Source organism: Typha latifolia, chromosome 10 (genome assembly GCF_019914945.1).
Source record: "Typha latifolia isolate L0001 chromosome 10, TyphaL0001v2, whole genome shotgun sequence".
In the NCBI taxonomy this organism is placed as follows: Eukaryota; Viridiplantae; Streptophyta; class Magnoliopsida; order Poales; family Typhaceae; genus Typha; species Typha latifolia.
In genome coordinates this window covers 5,872,734-5,889,738 of record NC_133095.1, presented here as the reverse complement: position 1 = coordinate 5,889,738, position 17,005 = coordinate 5,872,734, and the positions used below count along the sequence as shown (strand labels likewise).

At 33.6% G+C, this 17,005-nt stretch overlaps 1 protein-coding gene across 1 annotated transcript in view; it reads right to left on the bottom strand.

The window, feature by feature from the left end:
* The window catches only part of LOC140796205 (insulin-degrading enzyme-like 1, peroxisomal), a 60,358-nt gene extending 44,125 nt beyond the window's left edge, over positions 1-16,233 (bottom strand). Inside the window, exons 1-7 of the mRNA XM_073149126.1 lie at positions 16,045-16,233; positions 15,891-15,966; positions 15,558-15,625; positions 12,353-12,444; positions 12,195-12,268; positions 12,079-12,122; positions 3,390-3,441 (exon numbers count right to left, since the gene is read on the bottom strand). Coding sequence (XP_073005227.1) covers positions 3,390-3,441; positions 12,079-12,122; positions 12,195-12,268; positions 12,353-12,444; positions 15,558-15,625; positions 15,891-15,966; positions 16,045-16,167 — 529 coding nt within the window. The 5' untranslated portion in view covers positions 16,168-16,233. The remainder of the gene's footprint in view (positions 1-3,389; positions 3,442-12,078; positions 12,123-12,194; positions 12,269-12,352; positions 12,445-15,557; positions 15,626-15,890; positions 15,967-16,044) is intronic.
* Between the last annotated feature and the right edge of the window lie 772 nt (positions 16,234-17,005).

The following is a 17,005-nucleotide window of genomic DNA, read 5'->3' as shown; positions in this document are numbered from 1 at the left end:
TATCAAAATTGTTGAGTGGTGTCAAGCAATAACCATCACCTTATGTATTTCAATGAACAGTACAGCTCCTTGCAACGCAATCGAACAATTTGGATCAGCAAGTGATATAACAAAGTAACAAGCAATAAACTCTTCAAATCTCTATAAATCTAGCCTCAAACATAAGTCATATGTCAAGTAGTTCTTTTCGCATTGGAGACCATTTTAATGTCAAAGGAGAAAAAGAAATAAATCCAGCCTGGCATTCGTCTTAAAAGTGAAAGATTTTACCTATCACCCTTGACTTAGGCAATGAAAAGGTCAGCAGATTGAAAAGAGGGTAAAGAGAGTACCAACAGAAAATTGAAATCATCAATAGGACCAGAGAACTGAAAAAGAAGGATTAAGGAAGGCTTACTTATCCATATGCTCTAAGATTTCCTACTTTCCTTACATGATAAGTCGCCTTTGAACCTTTATTTCTACACAATACTCAACTGCAGGAATTTATAGATAGACCATATTTGGGTTTCTTAGAATTCATTTAAGGTTAGGATCGCATCTCAAGTAAATTATGATACCAATGCCCTAAGACATTTAAGATGTCTATAATGGATCCAATAAGTGGTCAGTTCCAATAAGGAGGAGCAAAAGGTGGCTGCATATCCTAAAAGGCTTAGGAAGCCTCTACATCAAGTCTAACAACAACTAACAAGTTAAAAAACCAACTAATATGAACCTAAAGTACACCTAGACAAAGTGAAAACGAACTAATGATTAATAATAATTAAAGCAACAAGCTTAGATGCCACCTGGCAAATCATAGTTGCATTTCATAATCATCCTTATACTATATTTGTGTTACAATTCAAGCAAACAGCAGTAAACAGGTTCCCACAATATTAGCAATAAATGAACTAAGTTGCACCAGAATATATATATATATAACTAAAATTGTAAAACTCACAAATATTGGCAACCAAAATATTCAATATATACCAATTCAAAGCACGACAAAGTCCATAACTTAGGTTGGTTATATAATAAAGTGATCTGAGTAATCATTGCTCGGTATCTTGACATCCACTCGAGTTACCAACGTAGACCCAGATATGCAATGAGCTAAAATAAGTCTTAGCTCAAACTCAAGCAATCCATTTGTGCTTTCATATCAACTTTGGTGTTTCTAAGCTGCAAACTGCTGAAAATCATGGACTATACTATCATGAGATATGAGAACTTGGATCATCACTAACATGAAAACCAAGCAATTTATCTTATGTTTTTTCTTCTAACATGTTGTTATTCAGTAGAAACCAAAATGAATATGATCAGAACTAACTTAAACACCAAGAAATATATTGACCACCTCGTGATTAAACCTTTTGTCACTAGAACAAATGCATTTTTCTTATTCTCCTTTAAAGATCAAACAAGGGATAAAGTTTAGTACAGTCCAAGTTAAGAAAACCACTACCTTTGAGTTTTTTTAAGTTAATAAAGACCAAAGAGGGAGGATAGTCACAATTAAAGAACCCTTACTAATAGAGTTCAAGTGTATATATTCTTCGCAAAGCTAAAGATAAGTAGCCATAAAGTTGCATAAAAATGTGTTCTCCCACTAGCCCAGAAATAGTGGCACATTTCCAATATAATAAACAAAGAAAACCATTAAATCATTAAACGAGTTGAGGAGTTGCCATGTCACTCAGCACACCCTGTGCCAATGGGGTATTGGCACGTGGCATGGGGCATGCCAAAGATACCCTTGTACTGCAAGATATCGAGCTAAAATGATAAAAATTATATAACATTTTGCAGAAAGAAATACCATAAAAATAAAGCTTAATTTCAGATATAGACTGATCTCAACTTGAACTTTGCAATTGTTTGATGACATTTCAAACATGGATAAAAACTAATGGTTTCACCCAAACCAAAGTTCCAAAACTCGGAATCGGCCATCCAGAAAAACGATACATATCGGCCATATCGATTTTATTGGTTGTATCGGCCGCTTAGATTGTATCGGATTATTTTTTTAATCATATAAATTCTAAATATTATTTAAAATATGAGAATTTTTTTAAAATTTAGAAAAATGATAAAAAAAATAATAGTTATTCACATATAAAATATAAAAACTAAAAGTTACATTAACTTATTCAAAACTTTGATGAATACCAAGTTGGCTCTCCCTTCTCTGTCCCCTTTTCTCTTTTTTTCTCCTTTTCTCTATTACTGCTACAAGGCAAATTCTATTTTTTTATTTCTTCTCTCTCCCTCTTCTTTCTTTCTCTCTCAATCTCCATCTTCCTCCCTCTCTTATCGCAAGGTAATTTTATTTCTCTATTTTTTTTACTTCTTCTTTCCTCTCTCTCTCTCACACACACACACTCTTCCTTCCTCTCTCACTCTCCACTCTCTCTCTCGTCTCTCTATCTCACTCTTTGTTACTACATCAGATTTTCTACTGCAATAACAGATATTAAAGGAGAGAGAGAGACAGAGAAAAAGATTGGAAAAAAGAAAGAGAGGAAGAACAAGAGAGAGGGAGGGAGTAGAGAGAAATGAGAGAGATATGGCACCGGTGAGAGAAGAAATGAAAAAAATAGAGAGAAGAGAGATGGCGTGAGAGAAGAAAGAGGGAGAGCCCATATCAGCGGATCGACTGATATGGTCGATCCTGCCCCGATACGAATCGGATATCGGCCGATCCAACCGATACTTGGACTGGTTTCAGCCATGGATCGGCATGGTGGATCCCAATCCGTTTCGGTCGATCCCAACCATGGCCCAAACCTTATGCCTAAATTTGAAACAATCAAAAACGTTTAGGGAAACATCAATTTGAAATCTAATTGGAGCATGATTCACCTTATGGGCATTGATCTACTTTGGGTTACTATAATTTGTTTATCCAGTTTGAACTATATGTATACAATTTACAACTTATATATATTTTTGTGCTTTCATGTCAATTAATACTCCAATTTCTACACAAAATTGCATTTTTTTACCAATATCTAATGCTAAATGTCTTTCATTTAACCAGTGAAAGCTAATTTAGCCACTAAAAAGTTGGAAAACCCTGTTTTAGGGCGTATCAAGAATGTGTAAATGTGCCACGGATACCCCAAATGGCCTCGGATTGCCCACACTCAGCGTGACGTGTGCTATGACACGCCATGCCAAGCCAATGTTGGATATGCTAGCCTGCCCTGTGGCCATAGCACTGTAATCCTTGAGATTGATATCTATTTCAAGAAAAATGATTTAAGTCCATCCAAAAATAGGCAAGATATTCTAGCAAGCAACAACATCATGTAAAACTAAAAGAACACAGCTACAATAATAATAATAAAATAAGACCGCAGATTATAAGTTACTCAAGATATCAAATTGCTTACCTGTACTGAATTTATGATACGGATGATCTTGTGATGATAGATGCTTTTGAAGCTGAAAATATTGAAACAAGCAAGCTGAAGTGAAACTAGCATAATGGTGAACATTAAAAATTGAAAAGCCATTAAACCTAAATATAAGGGATAAAATTTCTTTATAATTAATGGAAATCCAGCATGACATTAACAAGCCAACAAGCCAACTACAAAAGGAAAGAGCATAAGATCCTCGATTTCAATTTTAACATTCATTATGAATGGGATTACTATCGCTTATCAGAGTCAAATTTCAGCAGACAAAATACTTGGGACAGTTTTATTTGTCCCATGTTTTACCTTTATCTCTTTCAATACAATTATAACAGAGAATCAAGAGAATCTATGTACTCCTTTCAAGCAAAAGATATACAGGAATTATACTTGTGAGCGTTCTTGCAAGTTGCAAACATGTCAGATGGTTTGGGTTCATATCTCATAATAAGTGTTAATATCTCATAGGATTCTTACTTGCGTAGATATGAAGCAAACCATGATTAGACTACGTTGAATGGAACATTTTTTGGCCTAAGATTCTTAAGGATTTAATATAGTACAATAATTGTAATAATTGTTGTGTCATGGAATTACTTTTATAAAGTCAAACTGAAAAGTCATTTGACCACCTTCTTCCTCTCTTGATTATTCAAGTAAACTTCCTTCTTACTTCCATTGCTTTTTACTTTTCTAATTAAACCAAGTACCAAGGTTTCAAAACTCGGTATTAAAATCAGGATCAGTTATCCGAAAAATAATACGTATTGGCTATATTGGTCATATCAACTGTATCGGCCGCCCATATCGAATCGGACTATATTTAATTATACAAAATTTTAAATATTATTTAAGAACACAGAAAAATTTAGAAAAAAGATAAGAAAATAAGGAAATAATAATTACTCACATATAGAACTTAAAACTAAAAAAATACATCACCTTAATCAAAAATTTGATGAATATTTAAATCGAGTTGGCTCTCCCTTATCTTTCCTTTTCTCTCTTTTCCTACCAAGGCAAATTTTATTTTTCTAATTTTATTTTTTTATTTCTTCTCTCTCCCTCCTCTTTCTCTCTCTCTTAAGGTCGGTCGCAAGGCAAATCTTTTCTCTAATTATTTTTTCACTTTTTCTCTTACTCCATCTCTCTCTCTCTCTCATCCCTCTATCTCATTCTCTATTATTATAGAAGATTTTTTGCTGCAGTAGCAGAGATTAAAAAAGAAAGAGACTAACAGAGAAAGAGAGGGAGGAAGAGATCAGAGGAAAGATTCGAAAGAAAGAGAGGAAGAAAAAGAGAGGAGACACTAGTGATTGGGAGTAGAGAGAGAAATGAAATGGGGCACCAGAGAGAAGAAATGAAAATAAATAGAGAGAGAAAAGAAAGGAGAAAGAAGAGAAAGGAAAGACCGTACCAGGTTGGCTATGGCCGATCCCGATCTATTTTGGCTGATCTTACTCGGGATCAACAAAACTTGGAACTATGCCAGGTACCAAAGTATTATGAACTTTCCTTCTTGGTCCTCCTAGTCTGAAGCTTAATCCAACCACATCTAAAGCTTGAAAAACATTAACCATTTATAATAGGGAAATTTACAAAAAGCCCCCTAATGCGGTTCTTAATTTAGGTGCAAAACTGCTTCAATTTGTATCAATTTCTATTTATGTTTTAGAAAAATAAAATAGTTTCCGTCAGATGCGTTCGAACACAAATGAATGGCGTTCAAACGATCGCACATACAAAGAACGTCTTTTGTCTGTTCAAATACAATCAGAATGCGTTCGAACACACGACGAAAAAGTTGAGTTGTAATAGGACTTGTTTAGGATTAAGTTGAGTTGTAATAAGATTTGTTTATTTAAATATTTAGCTAGTCTCTATATATGTGGAAAAGCAGCTTCTATTAATTATTGAATATTGAAATTAGTTTTCATCTAAGCTTAAGCCATCTTCTCCCTCCTCCTTCCTCCCTCTTAGTATCTAACTCAATTTCTCGTTTATGGCTGAGGTTAATCCTCCGTCACTTCTCCCTTCTCTCCCTAACAACCAGTCATACCTGAAAGCTCCTTTCTCCCCCTTTATCTAGTTCTATGCACTAATTCATCTATCATACCATAATCATTTTTTATAGCCCTAACCACATATTCCACGTCCATCCCACTACCTCTTGATTTTTGGTCATTGTTTCACACGTAACTTTCGATCTACTGATTCGATCAACGAAATTACGGTTGCGTTGAATTCCTAACTTCCAAAGGAACAACATATCTAAATCTTAGATGGATCCAACAATTGAATCAATCACAGTTATCTTCACAAGTTCCATACTAAATTCAGTCCAGATTATCAAATCGAATAGAAAATCATATTCACAAAAAGCGACCGTAACATCCCCGACATTATGAACTTTTATGGTTTGAACCTAACCCTACCATTTACAAGAAAATATACAATTAGCACCCTACTATAATTATCATGGAACCCAAATGTTGCTTACCATTAAGACAATCAAGTGACGTGAAAGTATACCCTTGCTAAGAGAAAAGTTTGAAGCTTTGAATATCATTGACAAAGGATCAATTTGAAATTCAAAATATAAACATTAGAAAGGAAGATTCGGAAAAAAAAATTACATGATTGCGAGGGTAAGACTATTATATTTGAGCTCATTGTGAGTGAGCATTGACGATACTTAAACATTTTAAAAATACCACCTTGAACAAGATTAATTAAATTTGGACATTTTAAAAATATCACCTTGAATAAGATTAATTAAAATTAGACATTTAAAAAAATAAAAATATCACCTTGAATAAGATTGAATATATGTTATGGTGAGATGAGTTAAAATTAACCCAAGGTTTAAATGAACTTTTTTACAAAACATAGGGGTTATTTTGGAAAATGATAAGGTATGGTTCGAATCAAAATGAACCCACGAGGTAGGCACTTTTTTCCAAATATCATAAACTAACGAACTAGATAGATAATTAGATATCCTGCTAGAAGTAGAAACCTAGAAATAGATAATGAAAGCTCTGCAATGTTAGTTTCCAAAGCAAGAATTATAGTATCAAGCAGTAACCCAATGCCATTCGATACTTACCATACCTAGAAAAATCAGCTCGAATTCTCAACACAGCAATTGACACTAGTCCTAATAACTATGTAAACTCCCATCATCCTGGTACTACATATGTTGCCCAGCATCTTCCTCATGCCTGCCCTCTGTCGTCCCATACCTACACTATGTTGATTAGCATAGATAACTTGGCCCAAGGGTCTACAATTTGCACCAACCCTCTTAGTAGTTAATCAGTATGGTATGTGCCATCAATATGATAATCCTTGTCTCTAACAACCTACAAGAAAACTGTTATAATAACTCCTGAGCTAAAAGAAAAGAGGGTAGTTTTCAACAATACAAAATCTCTTGCTATATTGCATATCTTAAGAATAAAGACAATGAGATCAATACTAATTTGGGTCACCATAAGCCATAGAAGATGCCCTTTATATAGAGATCTTTCCTTATCTTCAAAGTTGAATTCACTAGGTTATGTATAGATTATTCTATTAAATTTTAAACAAAAATATATATGTTTGTACCTTACATAGATCAGGAAGTGAAAAAGATTACAATACTAGTTTAGGTCACCGTAGGCTAGAGAAGATGCCCTTTATATAGAGATCTTTCCCTATCTTCAAAGTTTTTAGGCTCTGTATAGATTATTCTATTAGAATTTAAACAAAAATAAATATGTTTGTAGTTTACATAGATCAGGAAGTGAAAAAGACTTCAAGTACACCAAATTGATACTGAACATTATTCAATAAGAGGTCAAAATAAATTTCCATCTTAAAAATATGCTTGGAATTTTATTAAAACACACTAAATTTTGTATTTATTATAATTCACAACCTACCACATAGATATTTATCATTTGACCTCTACATTTAATATCTCAAAAATACTTTTCAGATAAACTTTAACTTAACAACAACTAACAAGATAAAGAATATCCATTACTTTTGAAAATATAAAATTAAAGTACCCATAGTTTCTAGTTTCGGCCAATCCCGAGTGGGATCGGCCAAAACGGATCGGGATCGACTATAGCCGATCCCGATCCGTGCCAAAATCAGCCAGTTGGCTGGTTTCAGCCTTACAGGTGGCTGCTAGCTACAGCCGCCTGCAACAGCAACAGTTGTCTGCTGCTGCTGCAAGCGGCTGCAGCAGCTGTCTGCTGCAACAGACAGCTGCCTACTACAAGCGGCAACAACTAGAAAGAGAGGGAGAGAGAGAGGGAAAGAGAGAGAAAAGGAGAGAGAAAGGGAGAGAGAAATAGGGAAAAAGGAAGAGAGAATGAGGGAGAGAGGGACAGCTGCTGCTGACAGCAGCAGCTAGAGAGAGAAGGAGAGAGAGAGAGATGGAAAGAGAGAGTGAGGGAGAGAAAGGGAAAAAGGAAGAGAGAGTGAGGGAGAGAAGGAAAGATTAAAAAAAAAGAGGGTGAGAAAGAGTGAAGAAGAGAGGGAAAGATAAAAAAAAAGAGGGTAAGAGAGAGAGAGAAAAAGATAGAAAGAAAGAGAAAGTGTAGAAAAAATGGATACTTCAGACTAATAGTTAAATATTTAGTTTTTCTACTTTTTTAGCTTTATATGTGAGTAATTATTATTTCTTATTTTCTTATAATTTTTTCTAAATTTTTAAAAATTTCTCAACATTTTTAAATAATATTTAGAATTTTATTTAATTAAAATAATCCGATCCAATACAGGCGGCCGATACGTATTGTTTTTCCGAACGGCTAATCCCAATCCCGATACCGATTTTTGGAACCTTGAAAGTACCCCTAATTTCACTTTAAAATCTGGTCTCCCTTTTATTTTTTACTTTAAAGTTGAAACTTAAGGGTATTAAAGTCATTTTGCTTCTATATTTAATTAAACTCGTATATATAGTAACTGTTCACTAAGATACCAAAGTCAAGTTGTCTTTAAGATAGTAAAAGCAAATGTAAGGGTCGAATGATAAATATCCATATGGTTGGATGTGAATGATAATAAAAGCAAAATATAGATATAGGGTTTCTTTGGCAAATTTATCAATATGTTTTAATCTTCGCAATAATATATATAATTGACAAATTAACAATATAAGAAACAGATACTTACATAATGGAAATAGGAGCAGAAGGCTCCCTTCATGATGTTTTCATAAACAATTCAAGTTTTGTTTATAATTAATAAACATCAGTGAATGTGTGACAGACAGCATTATAAATCCTTGTTGCTATATAAGGAGTTTACTTATTTTTGTACTATCATGTTGCATAAGTTTTCTTCTTGTTCGCAAAGCCATAACCCAGTAGGTCGCATGAACATTACAATACCAAATGCTCTCTAACTGGTTCATTCTTAAGATATTCACTGGAGAAACATTATACATCCGTGTTGCTATTCACTTTCAATCTGCTTAAGACCAATAAGGAAATAAACTGAGTTACTCTAAAGCCTTTCAGAAACTTTCTTTATGCAGTCATTCAACTCAATCAATCATACACTTGTAAGAGGATTTTCACCAAAAAGGATAAGAGGTAAAAATCTGAGAATCTGCGAATCAACAATTTTTAATAAATAAAGTATATATTATCTGTAAGCAATTAGACCGAAAAGAAAAACTCGTGATATTATATTTCAAGTTGACATAACCTCAAAGAGAAAGATAATCATCTATGTAAAATCATTATTTCTCTACCAATAAGTCTTATACTAATGTAATCAGAGATTATCATAACCAAAATTGCATTTCTGACGCTACTAGGAATAAATGAGATTCTTGGCAATCATGAAGAATATATAGCTTACACATTATAAAATGATAGCTTCCTATGTATAAACAAGAAAAGAACAATCCATACTTCTAATCAAATCCATAAATCTCTAAAAATTATAGTATTTTGATTTGAGCAAACCGAAAAATATTGGAAACAAGGTTTTTCTTGCATATATACCGTTCAAAAATATCTATTTACATATATAGCTCTCTGTATAATATTTGCATGTGTAAATACTAAATATTAAAATTCAATATTTGCATATATACCCCTAAAAAGACGATTCTTGCATAGACACCTATCAAAAACCCTTAATTTTGATCCATTTAAGAGCAGAAAGGCAAAAATATACTTACTATTTTTGCAAAAATATACTCATTATTTTTTCATAGATGACCTCTCAGGTTAAGGTATCTATGTTTTCTACTATTACATTGTTTAGTTTTTAATTAACTATTATGGTCATTTTTGGTGAAGACGATTTTCTATCCAATTTAATAATCTGAACAAAATTCAGTACGGAACTTGCAAAGGTAACTGAGTTCGATCCAACCGTTAGATCGATCTGAGATTCGGATATGTTGTTCCTCTGGGAGTTAGGAATCCAACGCCACCAAAATCTCACCTATCGAATGAGTATATCGACTGTTACGTATGAAACAATAACTGAAGGTCAAGAGGTAGCGGGGTGGACGTAAAATATGTGGTTAGAGTTATGGGATATGATTATGAGTATAGTGAATGGACTAGTGCTTGAAACAAGATAAAGTGGGAGAATAGAGCTTCTAGGTATAGCTGGCCGCTAGAGAGAGAAGGGAGAAGTGACGGAAGATTAACCTCGACTATAAACAAAAACTCAGGTTGGATTCCGAGGGGGAGGAAGGAGGATGGAGAAGGTGGCTCAAGCCTATATGAAAACCAAATACAATAATCAATAATACAAATAGGCTGCTTTTCCACATATTTGAAGGCTAGCCAAACATCCAAAAACTCTAAACAAATTATATTACAACTCAACTTACCCATCGTGCGTTCGAACGCACACCAATTGCATTCAAACAGCTAAAATGTGTTCTCTATATGTGTGAACGCAAGATCAGGCGTTCAAACACAACGTTCAAATGCCATCCCTTTGCGTTCAAACACACCTGCCAGAAACTACTTTATTTTCCTAAAACATAAATAGAAATTTATACAAATTGAAGTGGTTTAATTATGTTTACTATGCACCTAAATTAAAAACAGCAGCATTAACAATGTCAAAAATTTAATCTAAAGGGTTGGATAACCAGCTTGAATAAGTAAAAAGGCAGGTTCACAAGGAAACCAGAGTTTTAAGCGGAATACACATTTAAATACAAAATCTATGAAGGGTAATAACTAATAAGGTATAGATGCAAGGAGATATGCATACAATTAACCCATAAAACAACAAGGCCCTTTGTGGTAAAGACAAAGAAGATAGGAAGGATGGTGTGATATTATTTGATGCTGATAGCAACTAGCCACTTGAACACTATTACTTTACGATATGTTTTAGTTTTGAAAAGAGAGAGAGCAAGAGGGAGAGAGAATGCATGACGCTTGCTCCTCAATTTTCTTCTCCTTATGGTTGATTAGAAAATTTCAACTAGATTAGATAATGTAGATATAAAGACAAGTCAGTGTATCACATTCAGCTCATCTCAAAAAAGTATTATGTCCTCATATGAAAGAAATTTAACTAGACTTTAGAATAGGAATAAAGTGTCGTATGTGTAAGTTGTAGGTGGACCAAATCAAGCTAACCCATGAATTTGACCATGGCCTGTTAATTTATTCTTCTAAAATGAAAACAAAGACTAAACTAGAACTCGTATTCGGTGAAAATTAAAATTCTAATTATTGTTATGAACCAGCCTAGGGGTACTTGAGTTCTGATACCAAATTGTTACGGACTGACTGAGTCAAACTGCAACAAAGGTCTACTCTGATACCAAATTATTTTGGACCGATTGAGTCGAACCGCAACAAAAGTCTGCTCTAACACCAAATTGTTACAGACCGATTATAGTCGATCCGCAACAAGAGTCTAGGCTTTAGTTAGGGTGTATGATGGTTAACGGAGTGGATGGAAGGTGGTGGGTTTCAATTGTATGAGATATGGTAGTGGTGGTGATAGTGGAGAGAAAAGATGGAAATATAGTAGAGAGAGATTAATTTACTTTTATTCCTAGGTTATCTTACTCTTAATTTTAAGATAAATTCAAAACTAAAATAAATTCCCAATGCTTAGGTGATTAAACAAAGGAGTCTAATCTCTCTATATATATAGAGATCGGATACAATAAATCCTACCAAGATTAGCCTTAGAAGCTGGCATGACTCAAATTAGAAGTTATCTTAAAAACTTACATGACTTAATTTGGAGTTGCCTTAAAGGTTTACTCGACTTAACTAGATTTATCTTAAAGGCTTTCATGACTTATTTGGATTTGTATTAATGACTCACATAACTTAATTAGACTTGCTTTAAGGGCTTACATCATAAAATAATTAAAGACAAATAGACTCGATCCATCGAGTCCAATGTCTCTATGAGTTGATCCGATCAAACTCAAATCATATCAAGCAATTGCTCAAACACTTCCCCATCCATTGACCCTCCCTCAGCTCTCTCCTGTATTAGAAACAATATTCTCCGATCCAAAGTAACTAAGAACTTGCAGTATACTCATCAAATAAATTATGTTACTCTAAAATCTCAAGTATCATTATGCTTTTTATCTACAACCAATGTTTGTGAAAATAGAAATTTCTGCATAAAGTGTAGCAGATTGTACCTGATTCATTCTCCAGGCATCAGATAATAGATTTTTTTGATTCTCTGGTGAGAAAAGGAAATGAATATTCACGCTCAAAAGAAACAGATAACTAAGAGCATAAAAGTACTATATACCGGAGTCAACAGCTTTTATTTCTCTAAGAGTAGCATCAGCAGACATCAATGGCCTGATAAAGAACTGTGCATATCTGTAGAACAAAGAGAATAAAATCAGAATTTACTAAATAGAAAGAAAAAGATAAACAAGTTAGGAGCATGTAAAACCAACACACCTATCCAAGGCCTCTTCCAAGCAGTCAGCATTGATATCAAAGAAGAAGTTTGTTTCCTCGGAGCTTGTAAAGGCATTTGTGGAACCACCATGCTAATTATCCACAAATATCATATTATGAGTTTGCAAACAGCAACATCTCAATATAGTTGATCTTTTACTATTCTATGTAATGCTATAAAGCCTATAATACATGATTTAATAATAGAAATGCAAATTTAGCATCAGTGGGAAATTCTCATGGATAATTTAGAAATAAGTTCTTTAACATTTAAGTATCCAGAAGTATGGTTATGAAAGATATGAAGAAAAAGTTACTCAGCAGAATAAGAGATAAACACTGTCGCACTGATCCATTTGAATTTGCTATTAAGGATGCAGTGCTGCTTTTACTCACAGAAACAAATACCAGAGAAAATCCTGAATGTACATTCACTAATCCATCCACCATATTAGAAACAAGAGATTATGCGAAAATTGTTTGGTACTGCTGTGTGAGTTGTGAGTGCACTTACTGGTATAGGTACTACTAGTGTATGTCGTGTTAAGTAAGAGAGGGCAGGTACGGTTCGCTATCTACACATTTAATCATACCTTGCACCAAGATCATATAGATATGCTATTCATTTAATCAACTATTTGCATTTTCTTTCTGTCTTAATAAAGAGTAATAGAACAACAAAACATATAAGAGCATTTATTCAGGAAGAGTGAAGCGCATATTAAGCCCTTTAGATGAATTTCACACCTCGAGCACTAGGAGAAGCAGATACAAGCCCAAATTGTTATATTGTTACTAATAATGATATTGTTAATTAATATATTTGGTTGTAGATCTGCAAACGAATTGAGCAAGCCTTCTCTCACAATTTCATCCCAGTTATTTGCAACTAGCTTGAGACTGTCCCTTGGCCCGTAGGTCCTGACACAAGGTTAAAATTCTAGCTCTTCCAGAGTGGTATCTCACTAATGGCTCGGGCCCCCCCAGAAGGGCATTCCAATGGATCTAATCAGATTGGTATGTGTTAAATCTAGGACAAGAAAAAGGTTGCTTAAGAATAAGAAAAACAAATCTTATGAAAATATCATGGAATAAAGTTTGATCCTATTCATGGGGAATCCGTAAATATCCCATTCCAAAAATCGAAAGTTCAAAACAATTGGGACTTTTTCAAAGATTGGATGCAATTACTAATTCATGATCTAGCATGTACAGAATGAAAACTTCATTAGAAAAGTTTACAAATGTAAACCCAAGGCTAAGAAAAAAAAAAAGACTCAGTTCTGCAACTACAATAGATCACCTCTACAGCGCTATCACTTTAAATATCGTCTTTTGTTATTATGGGTGTTAGGATGATCAAGACGGTTTTAACCTATTTTCTATTCCCTTAAAAAATACCCACATATTTTCTTCTTTTACTTTCTAGGTTGTGCCAAATATATAGTAAATTTTCTTAAACCTAAGTTTTTATAAAGTTTAATAGTTATATCACATCTAGGAACAAGATCAAAAACCCATCTATTTTGCATAATAAATACAAAATGTATTTTGGTCATTTAGACACACTCTATTAACTTTGATAGAAAAACTGACGGCTTCACTTTAGTCACAAATACAATGACTGGTTTGGGACTTTTTGAACAGGAGGAATAAAGTGATTTTGGATATAAATATAAGAGGGTAAAATATATTTAACCCTAAACTTAAAGTATTATTCCAAATATCCATATATAATCTTTCTAGCATAATTAATTTAACCTAAGAGTTTTGTTAAGTTTAACTAACAGATCTAATGACAGAATATTTTTTATACATATTCGTTAAATCATAAGACTCGATTTGCAAATAGTAAAAATATAAGACATAAATCATAATTTTATTATAAGACAGAGTGTCATATGAAAATTTTCCTATCTTTTATTACCAAATAATAAATTAGATTTGTGTATAGAACATTATTAGTTGTTTACCATGTATCATATTGCTGGAGATTTTGTGCAATACCTTAATAGATTGCTATCAAGTAGGAGTGTATCTTCAATATATTGTGAATTGGTAGCTATTTAATTTTTGTGTTATATTTGGACATCTGATGTAGTTTGATTATCTGATCATAGTTGTCACATTCATATACATTACTTTTATCATGCATCCCATCACACATATCAGTTCAAGCCACTAAGCAAATTGAAAGCTGAGTCTGATAATTCCAAAGAGTCCCCTAGCGTAAGAGCGTGGAGACATGTAGTGATAATGCTATCCATATTGTCATTATTATACACCTCAGGTTTTAGTCAACAGTTTCCAGACGATTAGGCAAGTTATCCACTGAGAATAAGCAAGCACTGAATACTGTTGTGACAGCCTATCATTTATCGGTGTTCCAAAAATATACTTTACGGAAGGTTCGGATAAAGTGGGATATATGGTACCCGACGCTCAGGGTTAGGATGCAGTATTAGAGGTCGAGGGCTCATATGTATTTTCCGCACCAACATACAATGATGTCAGTTGGGTTGGTAACTAGTTTTGAGTTGTGACAGTGATGGGCCTTTCAGTCGAGGTTCTTTGTCTGCAGCCACAAATTATTTATCAACCGTTCATCGAGAGCAGGCAATATTACCATATAGTGTCACTTCCTCCTTGGAAGCGGTATGAGAGAGATATGTTTGATATGGGCTCATGATCATCACCATAGGCTCCTAAAGAAAAAGAGCTCAAACATGGTTCTGCATTGTTCTTTGTTTGCATTGTCTCGGTTTGTTTCAAGTGTATACTGAGCATAGTGTAAACTATGGCTTAAAAAGAGTCAAGCCTTATTTAAGAAAAGAATGTCCTATTGCATGAGGCTCCCACCAAAGCATATCTAGGGAATGCAAGATGTGTGCAACCTTATGTTCAATTATACTGATATCTTGATCAGATTGGCCACTTAGATAGTTAGATGCATAAACCAAGAAAAGTAGTACAATAAACAAGATCCTCTTTAGCAAGTAGTGCAAAACTAAAACAATCCCATTAGAAATTCAAGTGATCCGTTAAAAAAAAACTCACATAATCGCAAAAAACATGCTGGAATTGCAAACATTCAAATACCAAAATAACTTCATTAAAGCAACAGGAATGGCAGAGAAGATAGATCATGGCCACTGACGAAAACAACATGTATCTCAAAACTCAAATTCAGAAAACTAGAAAATACCTCTGCAATATACTTTGAGTAACTATCTTCCACCGGATATTTCTCACTAGCATAAAACAGCATATGTTCTGCAAGGAAAGGCAACTTGCATGAGTAAAGGAATTCCAAATTTATTATCAAAAAAGATGGCTGCTTTGCCGCCATAAGTCAATATAAAGTTCTCACTTATTCTTCCCACTATGAGCTACTTTGTTCAATAATACCAATAGACACACAGAAGAATTGACCGTGTGTGAATTCGTTTGCATATATCAAGCTTGTCTAAGTTACACAATTTAAGATTTTTTACCACCCACCCGTACTTCATGCCATAATTACAGAAGAATAACTCACCAAGAAAGTGAGCGAGTCCCTCTAAGCCCTCCGGATCGCAGTAATAGCCAACAGAAACATTCATAGAAGCCGCAGCCTGGAATAAACGATAGCGATCCACCAAGCTGAATTGAGATATAATCGCGAGAGAGAAAAGGGAGAGAAAAGGGAAGACCTTATCGGTTTCGGGATCGCTGATGAGGAGGACCTCCAGGGAATTGGGGAGGACGATCCTTCGATACTCACGCTTATCCGTGCGGGGTTTGATGATCTCCACCTGCGAAATCCCCACCGCCATTTTTTCGCCTCTCTCCCGCACAGAGATGTCGACGACTTTGGCTTGTTGAGTCGTTTCAATACCTATTATGATAAATGATTTAATACTACCCTTATAAAATTATATAATATTATTTGCAGAAAAAGTCTTTTAATTTTCTAATTTACAGAAATAGGCCCTTTATTATCAAATTACAATTTTAACTTTTTTTTACTGATTTAGCCCTAACAAAAAGACTATCGTGTCCTGAAAAAAGTCACGCATGACTTATGTAATTTATAAGTATCGCATATATAAAATATATGTTTTAATTTTCAACAATATGAGTATCAAGATTTAAAAAAAAGGCATACATTACTTATATAATTTATATACATCTCTTATACAAAAAAATACGCTCTAATTTCAAAAAAACATTGTGCATCACTTATGTAATATATACGCATCACTTATATAAAACATACACTGCAATTTTTAACAATATGCTCATTGAGATTTTAAAAAAAAAAAAAACACCGCGCATTACGTATATAATTTGTACATATCGCTTAAGCAAAAAGTATGCTCTAATTTGAACAATGCCTACATTGAGATTAAATAATTCGGTTGGATTAAAGAAAAAATAAATTAGTCTAAATAAGTAAAAAAGGCGTAAATTTATAATTTGATAATAGATTGGCCTATTTCTATCAATTAAAAAATTGAAGGGCTTTTTATTGGTTGCGTGAAGCTTTTATAATTTAATTATATTTGATTTTTTAATTTGTAATAATAAACTCTAATGTGCATTGTAGATGTAAATTTTACACATTCTAATATAAAAAAATATGTATTGACTATAGAAAATATATGCACTCAA